At 46.1% G+C, this 19,121-nt stretch overlaps 2 protein-coding genes across 4 annotated transcripts in view; both read right to left on the bottom strand.

Moving 5' to 3' along the window:
• Positions 1 to 1,694: 1,694 nt before the first annotated feature.
• The window catches only part of LOC125741793 (sulfotransferase 1C1-like), a 52,631-nt gene continuing 35,204 nt past the window's right edge, over positions 1,695 to 19,121 (bottom strand). Inside the window, exon 8 of the transcript XR_007397861.1 lies at positions 1,695 to 3,996. The gene's annotated coding sequence lies outside the window, so the exon portion shown is untranslated. The remainder of the gene's footprint in view (positions 3,997 to 19,121) is intronic.
• LOC125741794 (sulfotransferase 1C1-like) lies at positions 3,242 to 14,133 on the bottom strand. 3 transcript variants are annotated; one of them, XM_049013146.1, is made up of 8 exons: positions 13,809 to 13,949; positions 12,314 to 12,416; positions 10,894 to 11,022; positions 9,651 to 9,748; positions 9,429 to 9,555; positions 8,737 to 8,831; positions 7,996 to 8,173; positions 3,242 to 4,272 (listed from the first exon to the last, which is right to left on the bottom strand). In XM_049013146.1, exons 2-8 carry the CDS (start codon positions 12,363 to 12,365, stop codon positions 4,160 to 4,162), a joined length of 792 nt encoding a protein of 263 aa, XP_048869103.1. In that variant the 5' UTR covers positions 12,366 to 12,416; positions 13,809 to 13,949; the 3' UTR covers positions 3,242 to 4,159. The 3 variants fall into 3 exon arrangements, with proteins under 3 accessions (XP_048869103.1, XP_048869104.1, XP_048869102.1); XM_049013147.1 differs by having other exon boundaries at positions 12,314 to 12,413; positions 13,809 to 13,941; XM_049013145.1 differs by lacking the exon at positions 12,314 to 12,416 and having other exon boundaries at positions 13,809 to 14,133.

The raw sequence follows: 19,121 nt of genomic DNA on the forward strand, positions 1-19,121 counted from the left end.
ACTTAGGTTTTGTCCGTAACATAGTTGACCAAATAATAAGTAAACTTCTTGTTTTTAAAACTAAATATCTGAAATCAATTATGCCTGAGCTTGGCAATGACTAAAAACAAAATATTTCAGGGATGATTTATCAGGGAACATAATAATATTTTGTAAATAAATATATATTTTTCCCAGAATTATTCAAACTCAAAATCTCCCACAATTATATATTTACCCGCAACGTAATGTGTAAAGTTAAAAAAAAATTTTAAAATTAAAAACAATGCCACAGTGCACCTTGCACGGAAACACTTCGTACGCTACATGTGAAACATTGCATAGTTATGAGCACACAAAAGACTGCAAATTACTCTGGACATGTGTGCATAAAACAGGATGAGCAGTTATGAGCACACATTAAGTTAATTACAGTGTTAATTACTCAGTCTGTGGGCGTGTTCTGATGTGACAGAATGAAAGAAGAGCCACTCTTCCAGGTGAATCAATTGATTCCTTCTTAGTACCGTGTGGAGTGAACAGACATTGCAATGGCAGTAAGATTGTTTTGCAGTTGTAGACACAGAACATACATCAAATATATGTATTTGTTATATCATGTTTGAGTAATTGACACCACGGTTACCACAGTATATTTGGGGGTTCTACTGTATTTCAAATTATGCTATATTAAAGCATGCATACGATTCCTTACAAAACACCGCTAGATAAACTCTTTAGTGCAGACCTTATTTGAAGAAGTGACTTCAGGCTGGGGGATGACTTTGACTGAGAGACTGTGATTCACTGGCTGGCCTTAGAGGAGTGGCGGCACTGGTTGGAGGAGGCCCTTCACCCATTCAGGTTTTTACAGACCATAGGAACCTTGAGTACCCGCAGAAAGTTAAGAGGCTCAACCCGCATCAAGCCAGGTCGGCAATGATCTTTGCTCGATTTGATTTCAAAGTCACTTACCTTCCAGGAAGGAAGAACGGCAAGGCGGATGCCCTCTCTCGGCAATATGATCCCCCTGAAGCTGGTCCACGGGTCGACACCGTCCTTCCACCTACCTGCTTCGTCTCGCCTATGACCTTGTCCAATGAGCGCATGGTGCCTCCCCAAGGATGTCCCTCAGGTTGGTGGTATGTACCTCGCTGCGTTCACACTGCTTACAGCTCGGGACATCCCGGGGTCCCAGCGACACAACGGTTAGTGTCACGACGGTATTGGTGGCCGGGGTGGAGACTGGCTGTTGAGAGGTACGTCACCGCTTGCCCTGAGTGCTCTCAGCTGAAGTCGACTCATCAACCTCCAGCTGGCCTGCTGGACCCTATCTGTTCCATCCCGCCCCTGGTCTCACCTCGCTGTGGATTTCATCACAGATCTTCCCTCCTCGAGAGGTAACACCGTCATCCTGACTATTGTGGACCGATTCCAAGTCAAAGAGACACATGTACAGCACATCTTTTTTACACGTGTAAATGACAGTAATACAGTTACCTATAGGTTATTCTAATAACCTTTTATAATTGGAAGTAATGTCATTTGTGTGAAATGTTTTTTTTTTGATTTGTTACAGAATGGCTTTTATGCTCATTCAGTGGATTGAGGACCCACCTTTATGGGACGTCCTCCCAACAACAAAAATTATAAATGGAATTTGCAAGATCAACAGTGTATGCGATGCATCTTATGGAAATGAAACTGCATACAGGTTGGTGTTTCTAAGAGACATTCCATTTATTTGTATTGTTTTTTTAATCCAAAGTATTTTTTTGCCTTAGGAATTAGTTGAGATGAATAGGTGACACATCATCTGACAAACAACAGTACATCTGCTTTGGTTTTACAGTCTTATGGCTTTTAGCAAAATTTTATGTCCACTCCAACTAGTTCTCTGAGAGTGGTGTTGATAGTGTTGACAGTGTGAATCTATCGCTGTCCTACTCGTATGTATCGATGACCTACTCGTACGATCCTCCTGTGTGTGCATCCCCTGTATCTGGGGGATATCGCCTCGTGTGTGCCACGCCCCCCTCGTTAGCCTCGTGTGACATCCCGATGCCATCAGCTGTTGCTTGTTATTTTCAATTAATCTTGTGTATTTCAGTCCGCGTTCGAGTACGTTTGCCCAGTCTTGTGATTGACGTTGTTTACCGTTCTGTACCTGACTGACCAGAGTAAACCCCGTATTCCTAACTCTCCAGCTTCCCGACCCTGATTCCCCGATCCGTAATTCCCCTGCTCGCCCTGCGGTCATAACAATCTCGCTATCAACCATGGTAGTGGTTGACAGTACAACTTGTGTAGATCATCACTGATGTATCTTTTTTGGAGTATTGGATATTCCACATGGTACATTAAGGGTAGAAAAAAACAAAGTGAATAAATAGACATTTTATGCATATGCAAACATACTTCATGCTGCTCCAGAATGTTTTATGGTTTGAGAAGTCAAGTTTTCTGTTTACATTATCCTTTATTAAAGGGAGCAGATATAACATTCTTAAAAAGTTAGACGCTTTGGAGATGAAAGCCACATCCACAGGCCACACTTCAGATGCAGACTGTGGACGTGGCCACAGGAGAAAGTGGCCCAGCACCCACCTTTTTTCGTCTACTTGAAGCTCAGATAATGAGGAGAACGATGTAAGTATGTTTTATATCAGTCCTGTTGTATTTTAGTCTCACATATCCTGTATCTATTTGAACTGATCTGTTTTTGTCAGTAGTTTTTACTACTAAAAGCTGTCGGTTTTGAAAAATTTCCTACACACACTGTTACTGCAGATGGAAATATATAAAGTATTGTCAGCCTTTAAGTATTTTTTTATATTTAATATTTGCTCTGTAGGAGTCATTTTTTTTCCTGGGCTGGCATGGTGGTGCAGTGGTTAGCACTGTTGCCTCACACCTCCGGGACCCAGGTTCGAGTCTCCACCTGGGTTACATGTGTGTGGAGTTTGCATGTTCTCCCCATGTCATCATGGGGTTTCCTCCGGATACTCTGGTTTCCTCCCACAGTCCAAAAACATGCTGAGGCTAACTGAAGTTACTATATTGCCTGTAGGAGTGAATGGTGTGTGAGTGTGCCCTGCGTTGGGCTGGCCCCCCATCCTGGGTTGTTCCCTGCCTCGTGTTCATTGCTTCTGGGATAGGCTCCGGACCCTCTGTAACCCAGTAGGATAATTGGTTTGGAGGATGGATGGAGACATTTTTTCCATCAAAAGCAAAGATGAAAAAGGAAGTATCAAACAAAATGTCAAGATCAATTTTGATTGACAATAAGGAAAAACAAAAGGTAGCATTTTAAAAATGACTAGATATGTAATACTTGATAAAACATACATTTGAAAATTATGTTTATCAATTATTCATTTTTTTTGTTCTCTTCCTCAGTAGGAAGCTTGTGGTTCAACCAAAATGAGGGACATAGAGCGAGTAATAGGCTATTATTAAGTGAATATCAAATCTTTGTCTTTTTGTCTCTTTGAATTAGTATATAAAGATGATTTTTTTTCTAGATTTGATTTTCCTGCTAAATAGTTATTTATCACATCTTTTTATCCAGTAATAATCATTGACCTTAATGACCATATACCTTAATGATGTATTGACAGTTCAATTATACTAAAGATAACTGGGGCTTACTGAATGAACATTATTTCTTTGTTTTCTGACATTATTCACCCATCTTTTAGGAACAGCTGATTTGTTAATAATTTTCACCTTATTCAAGTGGTACTCTCTCTTCTGTTGAGTCTATTTTTACTTTACTTAACAATCTTGTCTGGTTTGCATACGAGCCAATCGGCATTGAAGGGTGGAGAATTTCCTTATATTCCCTGTTTTCCAGAGAACCCCATTCTACCCATTCTATCCAAATACTAATACTAAGATAAAGGGAGATAAAGGTTAGATAAAGGTAGTGACCAGCACTCACTGCTCTGTTTGACTAAGAGTCAGAGCCAGTTACCACTGGCACACAGCAAGAACAAACAGACCAGACTCACATACCTGACAAATGGAAGACAGATGTGACAGTATCGTATTGAACATGGATCAAAATCCAGTGACTTACTACTCAACCCACTTCACCCATATTCACTCCCTTTATCTTAGTATTTGATGAGGATTCCCTGGAAAACAGTAAATAATAAGGAAATTCTCCAACCCTCAGCTAAATGTTCATCCTGAAAGGAATGTTTGTGCCTTTCATTTGTCTTTCATAATCTTCTTCAAATAACTGCAGCTGCTCTGAGGAGAAATGACTGGCCCAGTCACCCACTTCACCTGCAGAAAAGAAGAACGTGCTGTCAAAATATACACTGGCACTCATCCGAGTCACTTTGTAACAAACCTCAAATACATATAAAAAGGAAACAACTGGAAAAAATAAAAGGTGGGCATCCTAATATGGATTATTATGTAAGTATCCGAACAAACTACATAGTTATTGAAATAGTTTCAATATACACATGCAATATAACATTTTTCAGCAAACCTGAATTATCCATCCATCCATCCATCCATCCATCCATCCATCATCTTCCGCTTAATCCGGGGTCAGGTCGCGGGGGCAGCAGTCTCAGCAGGGAGGCCCAGACTTCCCTCTCCCCGGCCACTTCATCCAGCTCCTCTGGGGGGATCCCGAGGCGTTCCCAGGCCAGCTGAGAGACATAGTCTCTCCAGCGTGTCCTGGGTCTTCCCCCGGGTCTCCTCCCAGTGGGACATGCCCGGAACACCTCCCCAGGGAGGCGTCCCGGAGGCATCCTGATCAGATGACTGAGCCACCTCATCTGGCTCCTCTCGATGCGGAGGAGCAGCGGCTCTACTCTGAGTCCCTCCCGAATGACTGAGCTTCTCACCCTATCTATAAGGGAGAGCCCAGCCACCCTGCGGAGGAAACTCATTTCGGCCACTTGCACCCATGATCTCGTTCTTTCGGTCACTACCCATAGCTCATGACCATAGGTGAGGGTCGGAACGTAGATTGACTGGTAGATCGAGAGCTTCGCCTTTTGGCTCAGCTCTCGCTTCACCATGACAGATTGATACAGCGCCTGCATCACTGCTGACGCCGCACCGATCCGCCTGTCGACCTCCCACTCCATTGTTCCCCCACTCATGAACAAGATCCCAAGATACTTAAACTCCTCTACTTGGGGGAGGACCCCATCCCCAACCCGGAGAGAGCATTCTACCCTTTTCCGGCTGAGAACCATGGTCTCAGATTTGGAGGTGCTGATCCTCATCCCAGCCGCTTCACACTCGGCTGTGAACTATCCCAGTGAGAGCCGAAGGTCACGGTCCGATGAAGCCAACAGAACCACATCATCTGCAAAAAGCAGAGATCTAATCCTGAGGTCACCAAACTGGACACCCTCAACGCCCGGGCTGCACCTAGAAATACTGTCCATAAAAACTATGAACAGAATCGGTGACAAAGGGCAGCCCTGGCAGAGTCCAACCCTCACCGGAAATGAGTCCTACTTATTGCCGCCCGTGCGGACCAGGCTCTGGCACCGGTCATACAGGGACCGAACTGCCCTTAAAAGGAAGCCCGGTACCCCATACTCCCGGAGCACTCCCCACAGGACTCCCTGAGGGACACGGTCAAATGCCTTCTCCAAGTCCACAAAACACATGTAGACTGGTCCCATGAGCCCTCCAAAACCCTGCTGGGAGTATAGAGCTGGTCCACTGTTCCACGGCCAGGGTGAAAACCACACTGCTCCTCCTGGATCCGAGGTTCGACAATCCGGCGGACCCTCCTCTCCAGGACCCCCGAATAGACCTTACCAGGGAGTCTAAGGATTGTGATCCCCCTATAGTTGAAGCACACCCTCCGGTCCCTCTTCTTAAGAGAGGGACCACCACCCCAGTCTGCCAGTCCAGAGGCACTGCCCCCGATGTCCATGCGATGCCGCAAATGCGTGTCAACCAGGACAGCCCTGCAACATCCAGAGCCTTGAGGAACTCTGGGCGAATTTCATCCACCCCCGGGGCTCGGCCACTGAGGAGCTTTTTAACCACCTCAGAGACCTCCGCCCCAGAGATAGGCGAGTCCACCCTCAAGTACCCACACTCTGCTTCCATATCGGAAGGCGTGTCAGTGGGATTGAGGAGGTCTTTGAAGTATTCCCTCCACCGACCCAGAACGTCCCGAGTTGAGGTCAGCAGCGCACCATCCCCACCATAAACAGTGTTGATGTTGCACCGCTTTCCCACCCTGAGCCGCGGGATAGTGGCCAGAACCTCTTCGAAGTCGTCCGGAAGTCGTTTTCCATGGCCTCACCAAACTCCTTCTACACCCGAGTTTTTGCCTCAGCAACCACCAAAGCCTGCCGGTAGCCGGCAGCTGCGTCTAGAGTCCCACAGGCCAAAAAGGCCCTATAGGACTCCTTCTTCAGCTTGACGGCATCCCTCACCACCAGTGTCCACCAGCGGGTTCGGGGATTGCCGCCGCGACAGGCACTGACCACCTTACGGCCGCAGCTCCAGTCAGCCGCCTCCACAATGGAGGCGTGAAACATGGCCCATTCAGACACAATGTCCCCTGCCTCCCCCGGGATATGGGAAAAGTTATGCCGGAGGTAGGAGTTGAAACTCCTCCTGACAGGGGATTCCACCAGACGTTCCCAGCAGACCCTCACCATACACTTGGGCCTGCCAGGCCTGGCCGGCTTCCTCCCCTTCCACCAGGTAGTGATCAGTTGACAGCTCCGCCCCTCTCTTCACCCGAGTGTCCAAGACATGTGGCCGCAAGTCCGACGACACGACTACAAAGTCGATCATCGAACTGCGGCCTAGGGCACCCCGGTGCCAAGTGCACATATGGACACCCTTATGTTTGAACATGGTGTTCATTATGGACAATCCATGACGAGCACAGAAGTCCAATAACAAAGCACCGCTCAGGTTCAGATCGGGGGGGCCGTTCCTCCCAATCACGCCCCTCCAGGTCTCACTGTCATTGCCCACGTGAGCATTGAAGTCCCCCAGCAGAACAAGAGAGTCCCCAGGAGGGGCGCTTTCCAACACCCCTTCCAAGGACTCCAAAAAGGGTGGGTATTCTGAACTTCCATTTGGCACATAAGCGCAAACAACAGTGAGGACCCGTCCCCCCACCCGAAGGCGAAGGGAGGCTACCCTCTCGTCCACTGCAGTAAACCCCAACATACAGGCACCCAGCCAGGGGGCAATAAGTATGCCCACCCTCGCTTGACGCCTCCCCCCGTGGGCAACTCCAGAGTAGAAAAGGGTCCAACCCCCCCTCAAGGAGACTGGTTCCAGAGCCCAAGCTGTGCGTCGAGGTGAGTCCGATTATATCTAGCCGGAACTTCACAACTTCGCGCACCAGCTCAGGCTCTTTCCCCATCAGAGAGGTGACATTCCATGTCCCTAGAGCTAGCTTCTGCAGCCGAGGATCGGACCGCCAAGGTCCCCGCCTTTGGCCGCCGCCCAGCTTGCATTGCACCCGATCCCTATGGCCCCTCCCATGGGTGGTGAGCCCATTGGAGGGGGGACCCACGTGCCTTGTTCGGGCTGTGCTAGAGCAGGTCCCATGAGTGTAGGCCTGGCCACCAGGCACTCGCCCTCGAGCCCCACTCCCAGGCCTGGCTCCAGGGTAGGGCCCCGGTGACCCGCGTCCGGGCAAGGGGAATTGTGGGTCTAAAATCTTCTTCTTCATAGGCGTCTTCTAAGCCCCACTTCGCCTGGTTCCTCATCCAGGACCTGTTTGCCTTGGGTGACCCTACCAGGGGCATAAAGCCCCAGACAACATAGCTCCTGAGATCACTGGAACACTCAAATCCCTCCACCACGATAAGGTGTCGGCTCCAGGAGAGGCAAACCTGAATTACTTATTCAATAATTCACTATACTGCTTGTCCGCTTCTTGGTAACAAGGGTCTAGAGCTTATCCCAGAAGCAAAAGATGCAAAGCAGGAAAGAAACCAGGATGGGGTGCCTTTAAATAAATAATTAAATATCTGTTCTAAAAGGAAGACAAACCTTTTCTCATAAAAGGTGAGACAGAGTTGTCAAATATCTCCGGCAGAAAAGTATAGTTAGTCATTGGGTTGTCCTTCATGGCCTTGAATGATGTGAGCTCCACAATGCTCCCTATGACATCATCAGAAAGCGACAGATCCAAGTACTTCATGATGCGTTCCACCTCACGGCGAGGATTCTGCAGAAGTGACAAAAAGAAGGGTAGCTTCAAGTTTAAAATTACATTTGTCACATACACAGACTTACGCTGTGCCACTACAGTGAAATACCTGAATACCACTGAGTGATCATGAAAGGAAATATGTGGCAATGCAAGAGAAAATGAGAATGAAATTTTTAGATGTATATTTAAATTTTTTAAAAAGTGATTCTTCCTATATATTGATGCACTGTTTTAAATGAATCCTTCATGAATGCTTATGAATTGCTACCTAATTTCTTGCATTTGATGAGGATAACCTGCACACAGACACATGCAAATACATACAGGCACACATGCATACAGACAAATACACACAGATGCATATGTTTCTCTAATATAAAAATGCATGCAGAAGTAAATGAACCATTTATTTTAATAAGCTGTCTCATATCTCTAGTATCGGAAGATAAATAAAACCATGGAGATCAAGGGCTGTACAGAGGAACAAGATAAGCTGAAAATGGGTATTGATTCATTTACTGCACAAGACTACAATAGAACCTGCAGTGTTTCTAATGATGTGGGGTATGACATCATACCTCTTTCATGTCTTCGTAAAACAGATATAAAATGTTCCTCTTTTCTCTCTCTTCCCAGTAACCCTTCACGTGGTCATACCAGGAGCCCCAGGCCACTGTTGGTGAATATGGTGAGAATCACATACTGCATAAGATATAAAGTAAGACACTTGCTAATGATGTATTTATTACTTTTCAGGGGCAATTCTATGATTTTTTTAAGGTCAGGGGCTAAGAAAGGCCATAATTCAAACAGAGGGGCCAAACATATCATTAGCCAATGAAATGATTTGAATGGGTGAATGACAGGGAAGGGGGCGCTCTGGGAGCCAGTCAGCTTTCAGCTCGGCTTAGCACCCCTGTGACCATACCCAAGAACATGCCTCTCATTATTTTCTACATAATTTTGCAACTAATATGAATGTGACCTATGCCAGGACTCTTCAAAGCTGGACCTCGATTCCAGATCCAGGCCTTGTTTTCAGATATCCCAGGTAGTTAGTTTAATAATAACTGATTCTGATTCACCACAACGGCTTCACACCTGGCTCACAAGTAAAGGAAGGCTGGAAAATCAGCAGTGCTTGGCCGTTGAGGATCATGATTTGAATAGCCCTAATTTACGCAGTATGGGCATTTGGGGTATATTTTCAGTACCAGTTTCACAATTTCTTTTACAGGATAGTGTTCTTAAAAAGAAATGTTTCTCTTACACTTTCCCTTCATAAACTTGTGGATGTAACCGTCCCAGGGACCTGGATCAGGCTGGGCCTGGTTCATCCTGTCAAAGTGGTAGTAGCTCACCAGGTTATCTTTAGCATTTCGAGCCACATAAATCACCTACCGGTTAAATGAAAAATCCATAAAGTTACTTTTTCATTATCACCATTGCAAGTGTGATAGATTACAGGACATTACTACTGTCTCACTCCTACCTTACACTTGTTTTTCCAAAATCCTTCAGGTACCAGCTGGATTGGGAGATGGGTCTTGATTACTCTAGGGGGATTCATTTTATTGAGGAGATCCAGACCTAAATCAGAAAGAAAAGTTAAACATCAGCTTAACATCTTCGTGAAAAAGAACATTTCAGTGGAGATTTGTGTTTTTACATAGACTGGAACACCTACTGTACAAAATTTTGAAACTTTTTATAGAGCAGCAGGGTCATAATAAACTATAATTTTAGTAGATTAGAATTTGAAATATTTTCTTTGCAGAAAAGATATAAGGCTGGCATCCCATCTAGGCTGTATGCCTCTCTTGTGCCCTCCAATGCCTAGGAAAGGATGCAGGTAAGGTAATTATTAAATACAACTATGGGTTCCATAATCCTCTATTGACATAGTAATAATATACAATATATATACTGTATTGGCAAAAGTTTTTGGACACACCTCTTAATCACTGAATTCAGGTGTTTCATTCAGACCTATTCCCACAGGTCTATAAAATGATTCATCTAGCCATTCAGTTAGGTTTACAAACATTTGTGAGAGAATGGGTCATTCTGAAGAACTCAATGAATGAATTCAAGCATGGTACTGTCATAGGGTGCAGTAATTTGCAATAATTCAGTTCCTGAAAATTCTTCCTTGCTAGATATTCCACAGTCAACTGTAAGTGGTATTATTGCAAAGTGGAAGCATTTAGTAATAACAAAAACTCAGCCAGAAAGTGTAGAGCTGCAAACTTCCTCTGGCATTAACCCCAGTAGAAAAACTGTGCACTGTCTGATGTCCCAGCAGTTGCACACAAACCTTACCAAGTGCAATGCCAAGCCTCAGATGGAGTGGCGTAAAGCACACCACTATTGGACTTTGGAACAATGGAAATGTGTTCTGTGGAGTGACGAATCATGATTTTCTGTCTGGCGATCTGATGGACAAGTCTGGGTTTGACAGATGCCAGGAGAATGTTATCTGCCTGTCAGCATCGTGCCAACTGTAAAGTTTGATGGAGGAGGAATAATGGTATGGGCTTGTTTTTCAAATGCTTTTCTGGATGAATGACCAAAATTCTCACAGAAACACTCCAAATTATTGTAGAAAGCCTTGCTATTATAGTCGCAATGGGGAGACCAACTCCATATCAAAGCCTCTACATTTAGAATGGGATGTTACAAAACTTTGCGTAGGTATAATGGTAGTGTAGAGATGAAGCTTAGGAAAGAAATACCAGAGGGGAATGGGGGTGAGGAGATGATCTCAAGGAAGGGTATCCGCACAGCCACATTTGCTCTTCTGCAAGCTTCAGCATCTCCATTATGCAGCAACAGGTCCACTATCTCCTGAGTCCATGTCGTTCCTAAAGGAATATAAAACGGGAATGTTGATTTAATTAACTGACTGCAAAGATCCATCATTGTCCAGCTACAGTGATGAAGTTTGATTTTAAGGAATAAAATCACCCTTTTTCTTCCTCTGTTTGATGAGGTCATGATAGTGTTCACACAAGTATTAGGCAAAAAGATCTTAGAAACCACAACCATCTACTGTCTCACTGCAGCCAGCTTGTACTGCTCTTTGAGCTGTTCTGTGGATTTAGTAGTTAGTGCTGCAAGGAGCTTAGCCTTTGTTGGACCCTTGGCAGATGGAATACATCTCTATCTGTATAAGGATGTTCACAGCTGTTCCTTCTACTTGATTACATGGTGAAGGAGGGAAAAGAGTGACGATCCACAGAGCGGCCCCAACGAAAAGGGGATTATTAACAAAATAGAGCATGCAGGTTGTCTCTTTGCTCGCCCAGCTCACCTGGGATTTGTCAGCCATAACCCCGATCTACCAGCCTGAGGAGGTGAGCTTACTCATAGAGAAGATAAGACAGGTGGTCCGCCTGTGACAAGAGACGGACCGGCCCTCTGAACCACTACCAGAGAAGAAAAAATCTGCTCCCGTCTCTTCTGCCCTTTTCCTGGAAGGAGGCAGAAAAAGAGACAAACACCAACTGGTCCAGGTGAGAGCCCCGCCATGATTTAACTATTTCACTGCCCAGGAGGAACTGACACTATGCCTCTGGTTACCTACCCCATCTACCCAGTTTTCTAACCTGCCACATCTCCAGTTTTATGCCCAGGAAAAGCTGCCTCTGCCATGCCAGACCTAGGAGAGACTATTGCCCTGTCCAGCCCTGGAGAAGCTGCTTTGCAAGTGCCTGGCCCAGGAGATGGTTCCGCTGCTCTGCAAGCACCTGGTCCTGTTGAGGCCTCCGCTACCCCACTAGCATCCAGCCTGCAAGAGACTGTCGTCGCTCCACTAGCATCTGGCCCGAAAATAGCTGCTGCACCACTAGCATCTATCCCAGGAGAGGGCAATGGTGCACCCTGCCCAGGAGAGGCCGCTGCCATGCCCAGATCAGGTGCTCCAGTTCTATCCTATCTCAACTGCAACCTCACTGTGCTTTGCTTGAGGTCCCTGTGGTGCCTTGCTCACTGTCCAAGGCTCCTACTGTGCCTTGCTCACTGCCCAAGATTCCGGTTGTCCTGCGCCCGCCTCCAGAGGATCCTACCATACCACCCCTTTCAGAGGGCCCCGCCATGTTTCTGCCTTGTCAGCCCCTGACCTGCCTGTGATTGCAATGTTGGCCCCTAACCCACCTGTGGCCTCCTCTGGGTCTCTGGACAGCCTCCTGTTCCCATCCTCAGGCATCTCCGTCAGTTCCAGGGCCCTCAGTGCCAGGATGCGGTCAATGGTAGACTTCTTAGGTGTAAAACGAAACTGCTTTGGTCACTGGTAGGCGAGTAAGTGATCACAAATCCTATTGAGGATAAACCTAGCAAGGACATTACCCAGCACTGAGGGCAGCATTTTCCCCCTGTATTTGGCACAATCCAGTCGATCACCCTTCCCTTTACCAGTCAGCTAGGATGACACCTGTCTCCCTAATGGAAGCAACAATTACTTGCAATACCAGGAGGACAGCATGACCATCCACCTGGAGAAGTTCACCTAAGCTGAATCTTCAGAGTAGAAACAACTTTTTAGTCAGAATTCACTATGATCACCAGACTAATAGGGAATGACACGATCCTCATAGCCCACCCTGTCAGTGCCAGTAGTTGCACTGAAGTGCCCCATGACCAGAGGAGTGTCAACTTGTGGGCACCCATCAACCATCGAGCAAAGCTGTGAATAAAATGTTTCCCTCACTGCTATCGGAGCATACACTGACAGAATAGACAAGAAATCCACAGAGTGCCTTAATCATAATATGGTCATTGAAAGGAGTGACATCAGACACCATCGGCAGGAGTCGATCCACCACAACAACAGTGACTCCGTGACTCCATGAGAATGGTGGCATTAGAGAGACCAGACCAATAATAGGTGTATCCATCTATAGAGATCTGGCAACTCTCTGCTCTGCGTACCTCAGGGAGTACCGCCACTGAAATGCGGAGTTTATAAGGCTCCTTTGACAGCAGAGTGCAGACAGTCATCATGCCAGAGAGAAAACGCAGCCCACGCACCTACCTGGATAAGACACTTCCTATTGGAACCCGAGAGCTGCCATGCAGCAGGTGACGCCTCAATAAAGTAATAAAGTAAAAAAAAAGTATAAAATGTATGAAAAAACAAGTCTGATAACAAGCAGGAGGAAACATGCTGACAACAGCTATTATCCTGACACTGGCTCTGCTTGTTCAAAGCAATGGGCACCTAACCCAAGTAAACCTCTCTGTCCAAAGCAAAGTGCAGTTTAATCATTGCACAACAAACAATCTAGCTACTCAAGTGAGACTCTTAAATGAATAAAAATTCTCTGAAATTCAGTGCCTGACAAGGAAGGAAATGAATGTAAATAAGCAGGATTCTCCACTCAGAGAACTGAATTTTTCAACAGCACTGCAGATTTCTAATAAACCAACTTTTTAGTAACAGGTTCCCAATTTTTAAAAGCAATCTGCATGTATTCTTATATAACCAATGGTGCTTGGGCAATCACAATAAATATTGGATATGAAGGTAAAACATTTCTCACCACTAACTCACTGGTTGTTTTGATTTTCAGTCAATTTCTGATTTCCCTCCTTTTAGATGAAACACGATTTCATGAATCCATCCCACCCCACCACCTTTCCTCTGTCTCACCTGCTTTGGGGTATGTAGAGATGAGAAGATCAGAGGGGTCAGGACAGAAGGACCAGATTGATTCCCAATTCTGAGCAATGGGCTCGATTAATGGGATGCCCCTGACGCTCCTCAGGGGGAAGCGGCAGATCATTTTGCTGGCTCTCCTGATGGACTCCTCGTATGTCAGCTCCTCCATTGCTGTTACGAGCACAACCTCTGGCTGGGAATAGATGTCTTCTGGTCTTTCTGTTCGTGATTATTAGGTACTGGGTTACTTTTTCTATCCGTTCCCTCTTCTTATGGTCAGTCTGTTCAAGACCAGTTTACTTCTTCCTTTTTGAGGATGTTGTGCAACTTCTTGATTCAGTTCCAACTGCTGGCTTAATAATTTGTGGAAAAGGTAAGGGAGCGCCTGGATTTTTTACATCCCAACACAAGAAGGAGAAAGGAGAAAAATCATAGTTAAATCACTGAACTTGGCAAACTGAGTATTTGCAGACATTCCCTAGGGATGGAACTTATTTTTACAGGTGAAGGACATTGGAATGCAGAAATAGTCATGTTTCTGATTTTTTTTAATTAATATTCACGCATATGCACATTCCTAAACTTCTAGCTGCAAAAATACAATTACACTGAACTGGACAGATGTGTTAATTCATGCTACACTCACCAAAATAAAACACAATAAAAAGCAGAGAGATTTTAATGTAACATGCTAGCAAAAGTTTGTTTTATTGTAAAAAATATAAATATAAAAAGAAAAAATTATATTAAAAGAATATATGTGTATATATATATATATATATATATATATATATATATATATATATATATATTCTCTGTTTTAAATGTATTGACTACAATAGTGGGAAGCATTCTGGAAACACTTAATATTATTGTATTTACTACATGAATATTAGTGATAATGTTTATAAAAAGTCAAAGAATGTTAACAAACCATGCATTGGACTACAAAATAAGTACCTGGATTAACTGAAATAAAGTTCTATAATCTCTAAACACTGGAAGTGTTTCCACAATTTTGGCCGTGGAAGGCGTCGATGGCGTCGATTTGGTGTCGATGTCCAGGTATTCATATTAAATTATTATTATATATTTAAACATCTATGCCTGTCATTGACTGGGTCATCGTCACATTATAAGAGCTCTTAGCCACATTGAGCCCTGGGTAAACATACCCATAAACATAACACACAAAATCTTGATGGACTTTGATCTGTTGTAAAAGTATAACATTGGGGGGTGTACCTTGCCTTCCCTGTCCTCAACCTGGGAGGGGGGGCAGAAAACTACCCTTTCAAAGTACTTCCAGTCACATTTCATATATTCACATTTATTATTGGAGTTATTACTGCCTTTATTAAATTAAAGAAAGAAAAGAGGATGTGAACTAACACTTGACCAATAAATGTAGCTAGTCCTCCCACTTTTTCTGGTACTGGTGATGTTGACCTACTAGCACCATTAAAATGAAAATGTAACATGGAAAATAAAGTATTCCAATATTCTTAGCATATCACTGCACAAAACTGCATATGTGTGTTATTATGTTTAGATATAGATTACGGTTTGGTTTCCTTGTGAAATTATATAATCACAACTGTGTAATTTTAGCAAGTGCAGCAGTTCACAGATCTACATTTCACTTATTTGGCCAGTTAGTGTGACGTACAGCAGGGACAGATGAGGCAGACCCCGTAATGTGGGAGCGAAATGGTCGACGGGGCAGGCATAACAGGCAGGGCAGGCAGGACAGTGCAGGTAGGGCAATCGGGGAGAACAAAAGACAGAAGATGCTCGGTAAGGCACATTGGAAACAATGGCAACAATACTTTGTGTCGCCAGCTTAAGAAGTGGTGTGAGTAGCTGGTGATTGTCTGCAGGTGAGCGTGACAGACACCCCCGACGGCCGCCTCCTGGAGGCCGAGATGAGCGGGGCCATCCGCGGCCGGGAAACAGGTTTGAAAGGATGCAGAGCATGGACGTCTACCACCAGAGCGGGTTCTAGGATGTCCAACGCAGGTACCCACGAGCGTTCCCTTCCCAGTCCACCAGATACTGCAATTGTCCCACTTGATGGCAGGAGTCCAGGAGGGCTCACACCTGGTATACTTGGGATACATCCTGCAGGGTGCAAGGCGGAGGTACCGCTGCACTAGTTGAGGGGTGTGTTGAGCTATAATGCACAGGCTTCAGGAGGGAAGCATAGAACGTGGGACAGATGCGATAAACTTTGGGCAGTGACGTCCCTCGAGTGGAAGAGTGATTCCAGGGAGTGGTTCTGGAAAGAATCGGGCCCCATGCGTTTGATGATCCTGAAAGGTCCAATAAAGTGGGGCAACACCTTACGGCAGGATGGGAGTTTGAGGTTATGGGTCGAGAGCCATACCCGTTGGCCCACCCGATAGGGAGGAGTGGGGCGTCGGTGCTTATCGGCCTGGATCTTCTGCTTTGAAGATCGTCTAGAGAGGGCAGGCTGCGTTCGATGCCAAATGTCTCGGGCTCACTGGAATAACTCTTCTACTCGAGGGACATCACTAGTTGGGGAGTCCCAGGGGAAGAGCTGTGGATGATATCCTAGCACACGTTGGAATGGTGAAAGGTTACTGACCGGGTTCATTCGGATGTTGACGGCATACTCAGCCCATAGAAGGTGGGTCGCCCATTCGGTGGGTCTATCCCTGCAAAGGAACCTCAACGCTTTGGAGACCTCCTGGTTGATCCTCTCCACCAAGCCGTTGGATTGGGGATGTTATGCTGACGTGAGGCTGAGGGAGATGTTGAACTTGGTGCAGAAGATGCGAAACACCTGTGAGGAGAACTGAGGCCCGTGGTCGGATACTACATCTTCATGAATATCGTAACACCGGAACACCCAGGTTAGTAGTAACTCAGCCAAGTCTGCTGCATTAGGAAGTTTAGGAAGAGCAATCAACCGACACATTTTGGAAAAACGATCCACTATGGTGAGTATCACGGCATTTCCCTTCGAGAGGGGAAGATCAGTTATGAAGTCCAATGCTAAGTGCGACCAAGGATGTAAAGGGATAGGTAGCGGATGCAGTAGTCCAACAGGTGGTTAGTGTGAGGCCTTGAGTTTGGGCACACTCAGGGCAGGAGGCCACATACCATTCTACCTCCATTCGCCATCCAGGCCACCAATATCGTCGGGCCACCAACCGGAGGGTAGCAGCAACCCTGAGTGTCCTGAGCTGTGGGAAGTATGCACCCACCTGACCATGTCTGATAGATGTGGGGCTGGAACGTACAGTCATCCAGGGGGGCAGCCAGAGGGTGGTGTTGAGCATTCGTTAGCAGCGCAAAGGGTTTCCTCCAGTGGCCAGGAGAAGGTGGCCGTGAAGCAGGACGGGGCCAGGATAGGGGTAGTGCGATCCGCTGCCATCAGGGGGTCATATTGCGGGATAATGCATCAGCTTATGTTTTTTGATCCCAGGAGGTAAGTAACTATGAAGGCGAAGCAAGCAAAAAACATGGCCCAACAAGCCTGTCGCGGGTTCAGTCTTTTTGCATTCTTTACATATTCAAGGTTGCGGTGGTCAGTGAAGACTTGGAAGGGGTGTTTAACCCCCTCCAACCAGTGTCTCCACTCTTCCAATGCTAATTTAATGGCTAGAAGTTCCCGGTCATCATAATTACTCTCAGCAGGGGTGAGTTTTTTAGAGCAATACGCTCAGGGGTGTCGGCGGCCAGGCACCGGGTCCCTCTCAATGAGGACGGCTCCAATGCCGGTCTCTGATGCATCCACTTCCACCTCGAATGGGTCTGCGGGATGTGGTTGTTGGAGGACTGGGGCCGAGCAGAAGACGTGCTTGAGTTTCTGGAAGGCGAGGTCAGCCTCCGGAGTCCACTGAAGACAGGTACCTTTTCTTCTCATAAGGGACATGAGATCTGCAGCTACACGGCTGAAGTTTCTAATGAACCTCTGGTAAAAATTAGCTAACCCCAAGAACTGCTGCAGTTCTTTAATGGTACGGGGTCGAAGCCACTCTTGGACAGTTACCGCCTTCCGTTCGTCCATGGCCACCGCCCCTGGATTGATAACATAACCTAGAAACTGTACCTGTGCTTCATGAAGTTCAAACTTCCCCCCTTTCACAAAAAGATAACATTCTCTCAGCCTCTGGAGAACCAGGCAAACAGGTGGAATTGGCTGTGAGAAGGAAGGAGAATAGATCAATATGTCATTGATCAATAGATCAATATGTCATCAATGTCAAGCATATCATGGAAGACGGAATACATAAATGCTTGAAAGATAGACGAGCTGTTGGCTAGACCATAAGGCATCAGTAGACATTCATATTGACCAGTGTGGGTTATAAAGGAGGTCTTCCATTCATCCCCCTTTCGGATGCATACAAGGTTGTATGCACTGCAGAGGTCTAATTTCGTGAATATCTTGGCCTCCCGGAGTTGTTCCAGCACAGAAGGAATCAAGGGTAGAGGTTCATGGCCTTTTACGGTAATAGCATTGAGGGCTCTGTAATCAATACATGGACGTAAACCCCCATCCTTCTTCTTCATGAACTGTCCGATGGGTGATCTGGTCCCCTTGTAGAGATGCACCACTAGCCCCAGTACAACAATGGATGATGAAAGAGCTTGTAGAGGGATTTGAAGTGTCTGTACTAGGGCCTGATTGCTAAAGTTCCCAGCTGCCCCTGAGTCAATGAGAACTCGCGTGCACAACCGGTCTCCAGCAAACGTTACCACAACCGGTATGGTGAGCTGGGTTTGTGAAACACCCAGAAAAAAAGAGAGGCCCACCTTAGTGGAGGGTTCTGGACGAGGGGGGTGAATAGGACAGGAATGGAGAGTGTGTCCGGACTCTCCACAGTAGAGGAAGAAACCCAGAGTGGTGCGTTGGCGTCTCTCAGTGGTGGTGAGAGGAGAGCGTCCAAACAGCTTTGGTTCAGGGAGTTCTTCCATGGCTGCAGGGGTCGTCGGAGGCTGGCGAGTCCGCCGATGGCGGCGCTCTCTAAGGCTGTTGTCCAAAGTGACAGACAAGCCAATGAAATCCTCGAAAGACAGAGAGGCAGCCCTGGACAGGAGTTCGTCCTGTATGTCCGGATTAAGGGCTCACCCATAGAGAATCCGCAGGTAATCTTCCGGCCAGCACAGTCCTGTAGCAATGGTGTGGAATTCTTGGGAAAATTCTGCCACTGTTCTGGAGCCTTGTCTAAGGTCCACCAGTCATTCACCTAGACTACGGGGTGATCGAAGATCGCGTTAAACGCCGTTTGGAAATCCCAGGCTGATTCTAAAAGCAGGCTGTCATCCACCCAG

Source organism: Brienomyrus brachyistius, chromosome 5 (assembly GCF_023856365.1).
Source record: "Brienomyrus brachyistius isolate T26 chromosome 5, BBRACH_0.4, whole genome shotgun sequence".
Classification (NCBI taxonomy): Eukaryota; Metazoa; Chordata; class Actinopteri; order Osteoglossiformes; family Mormyridae; genus Brienomyrus; species Brienomyrus brachyistius.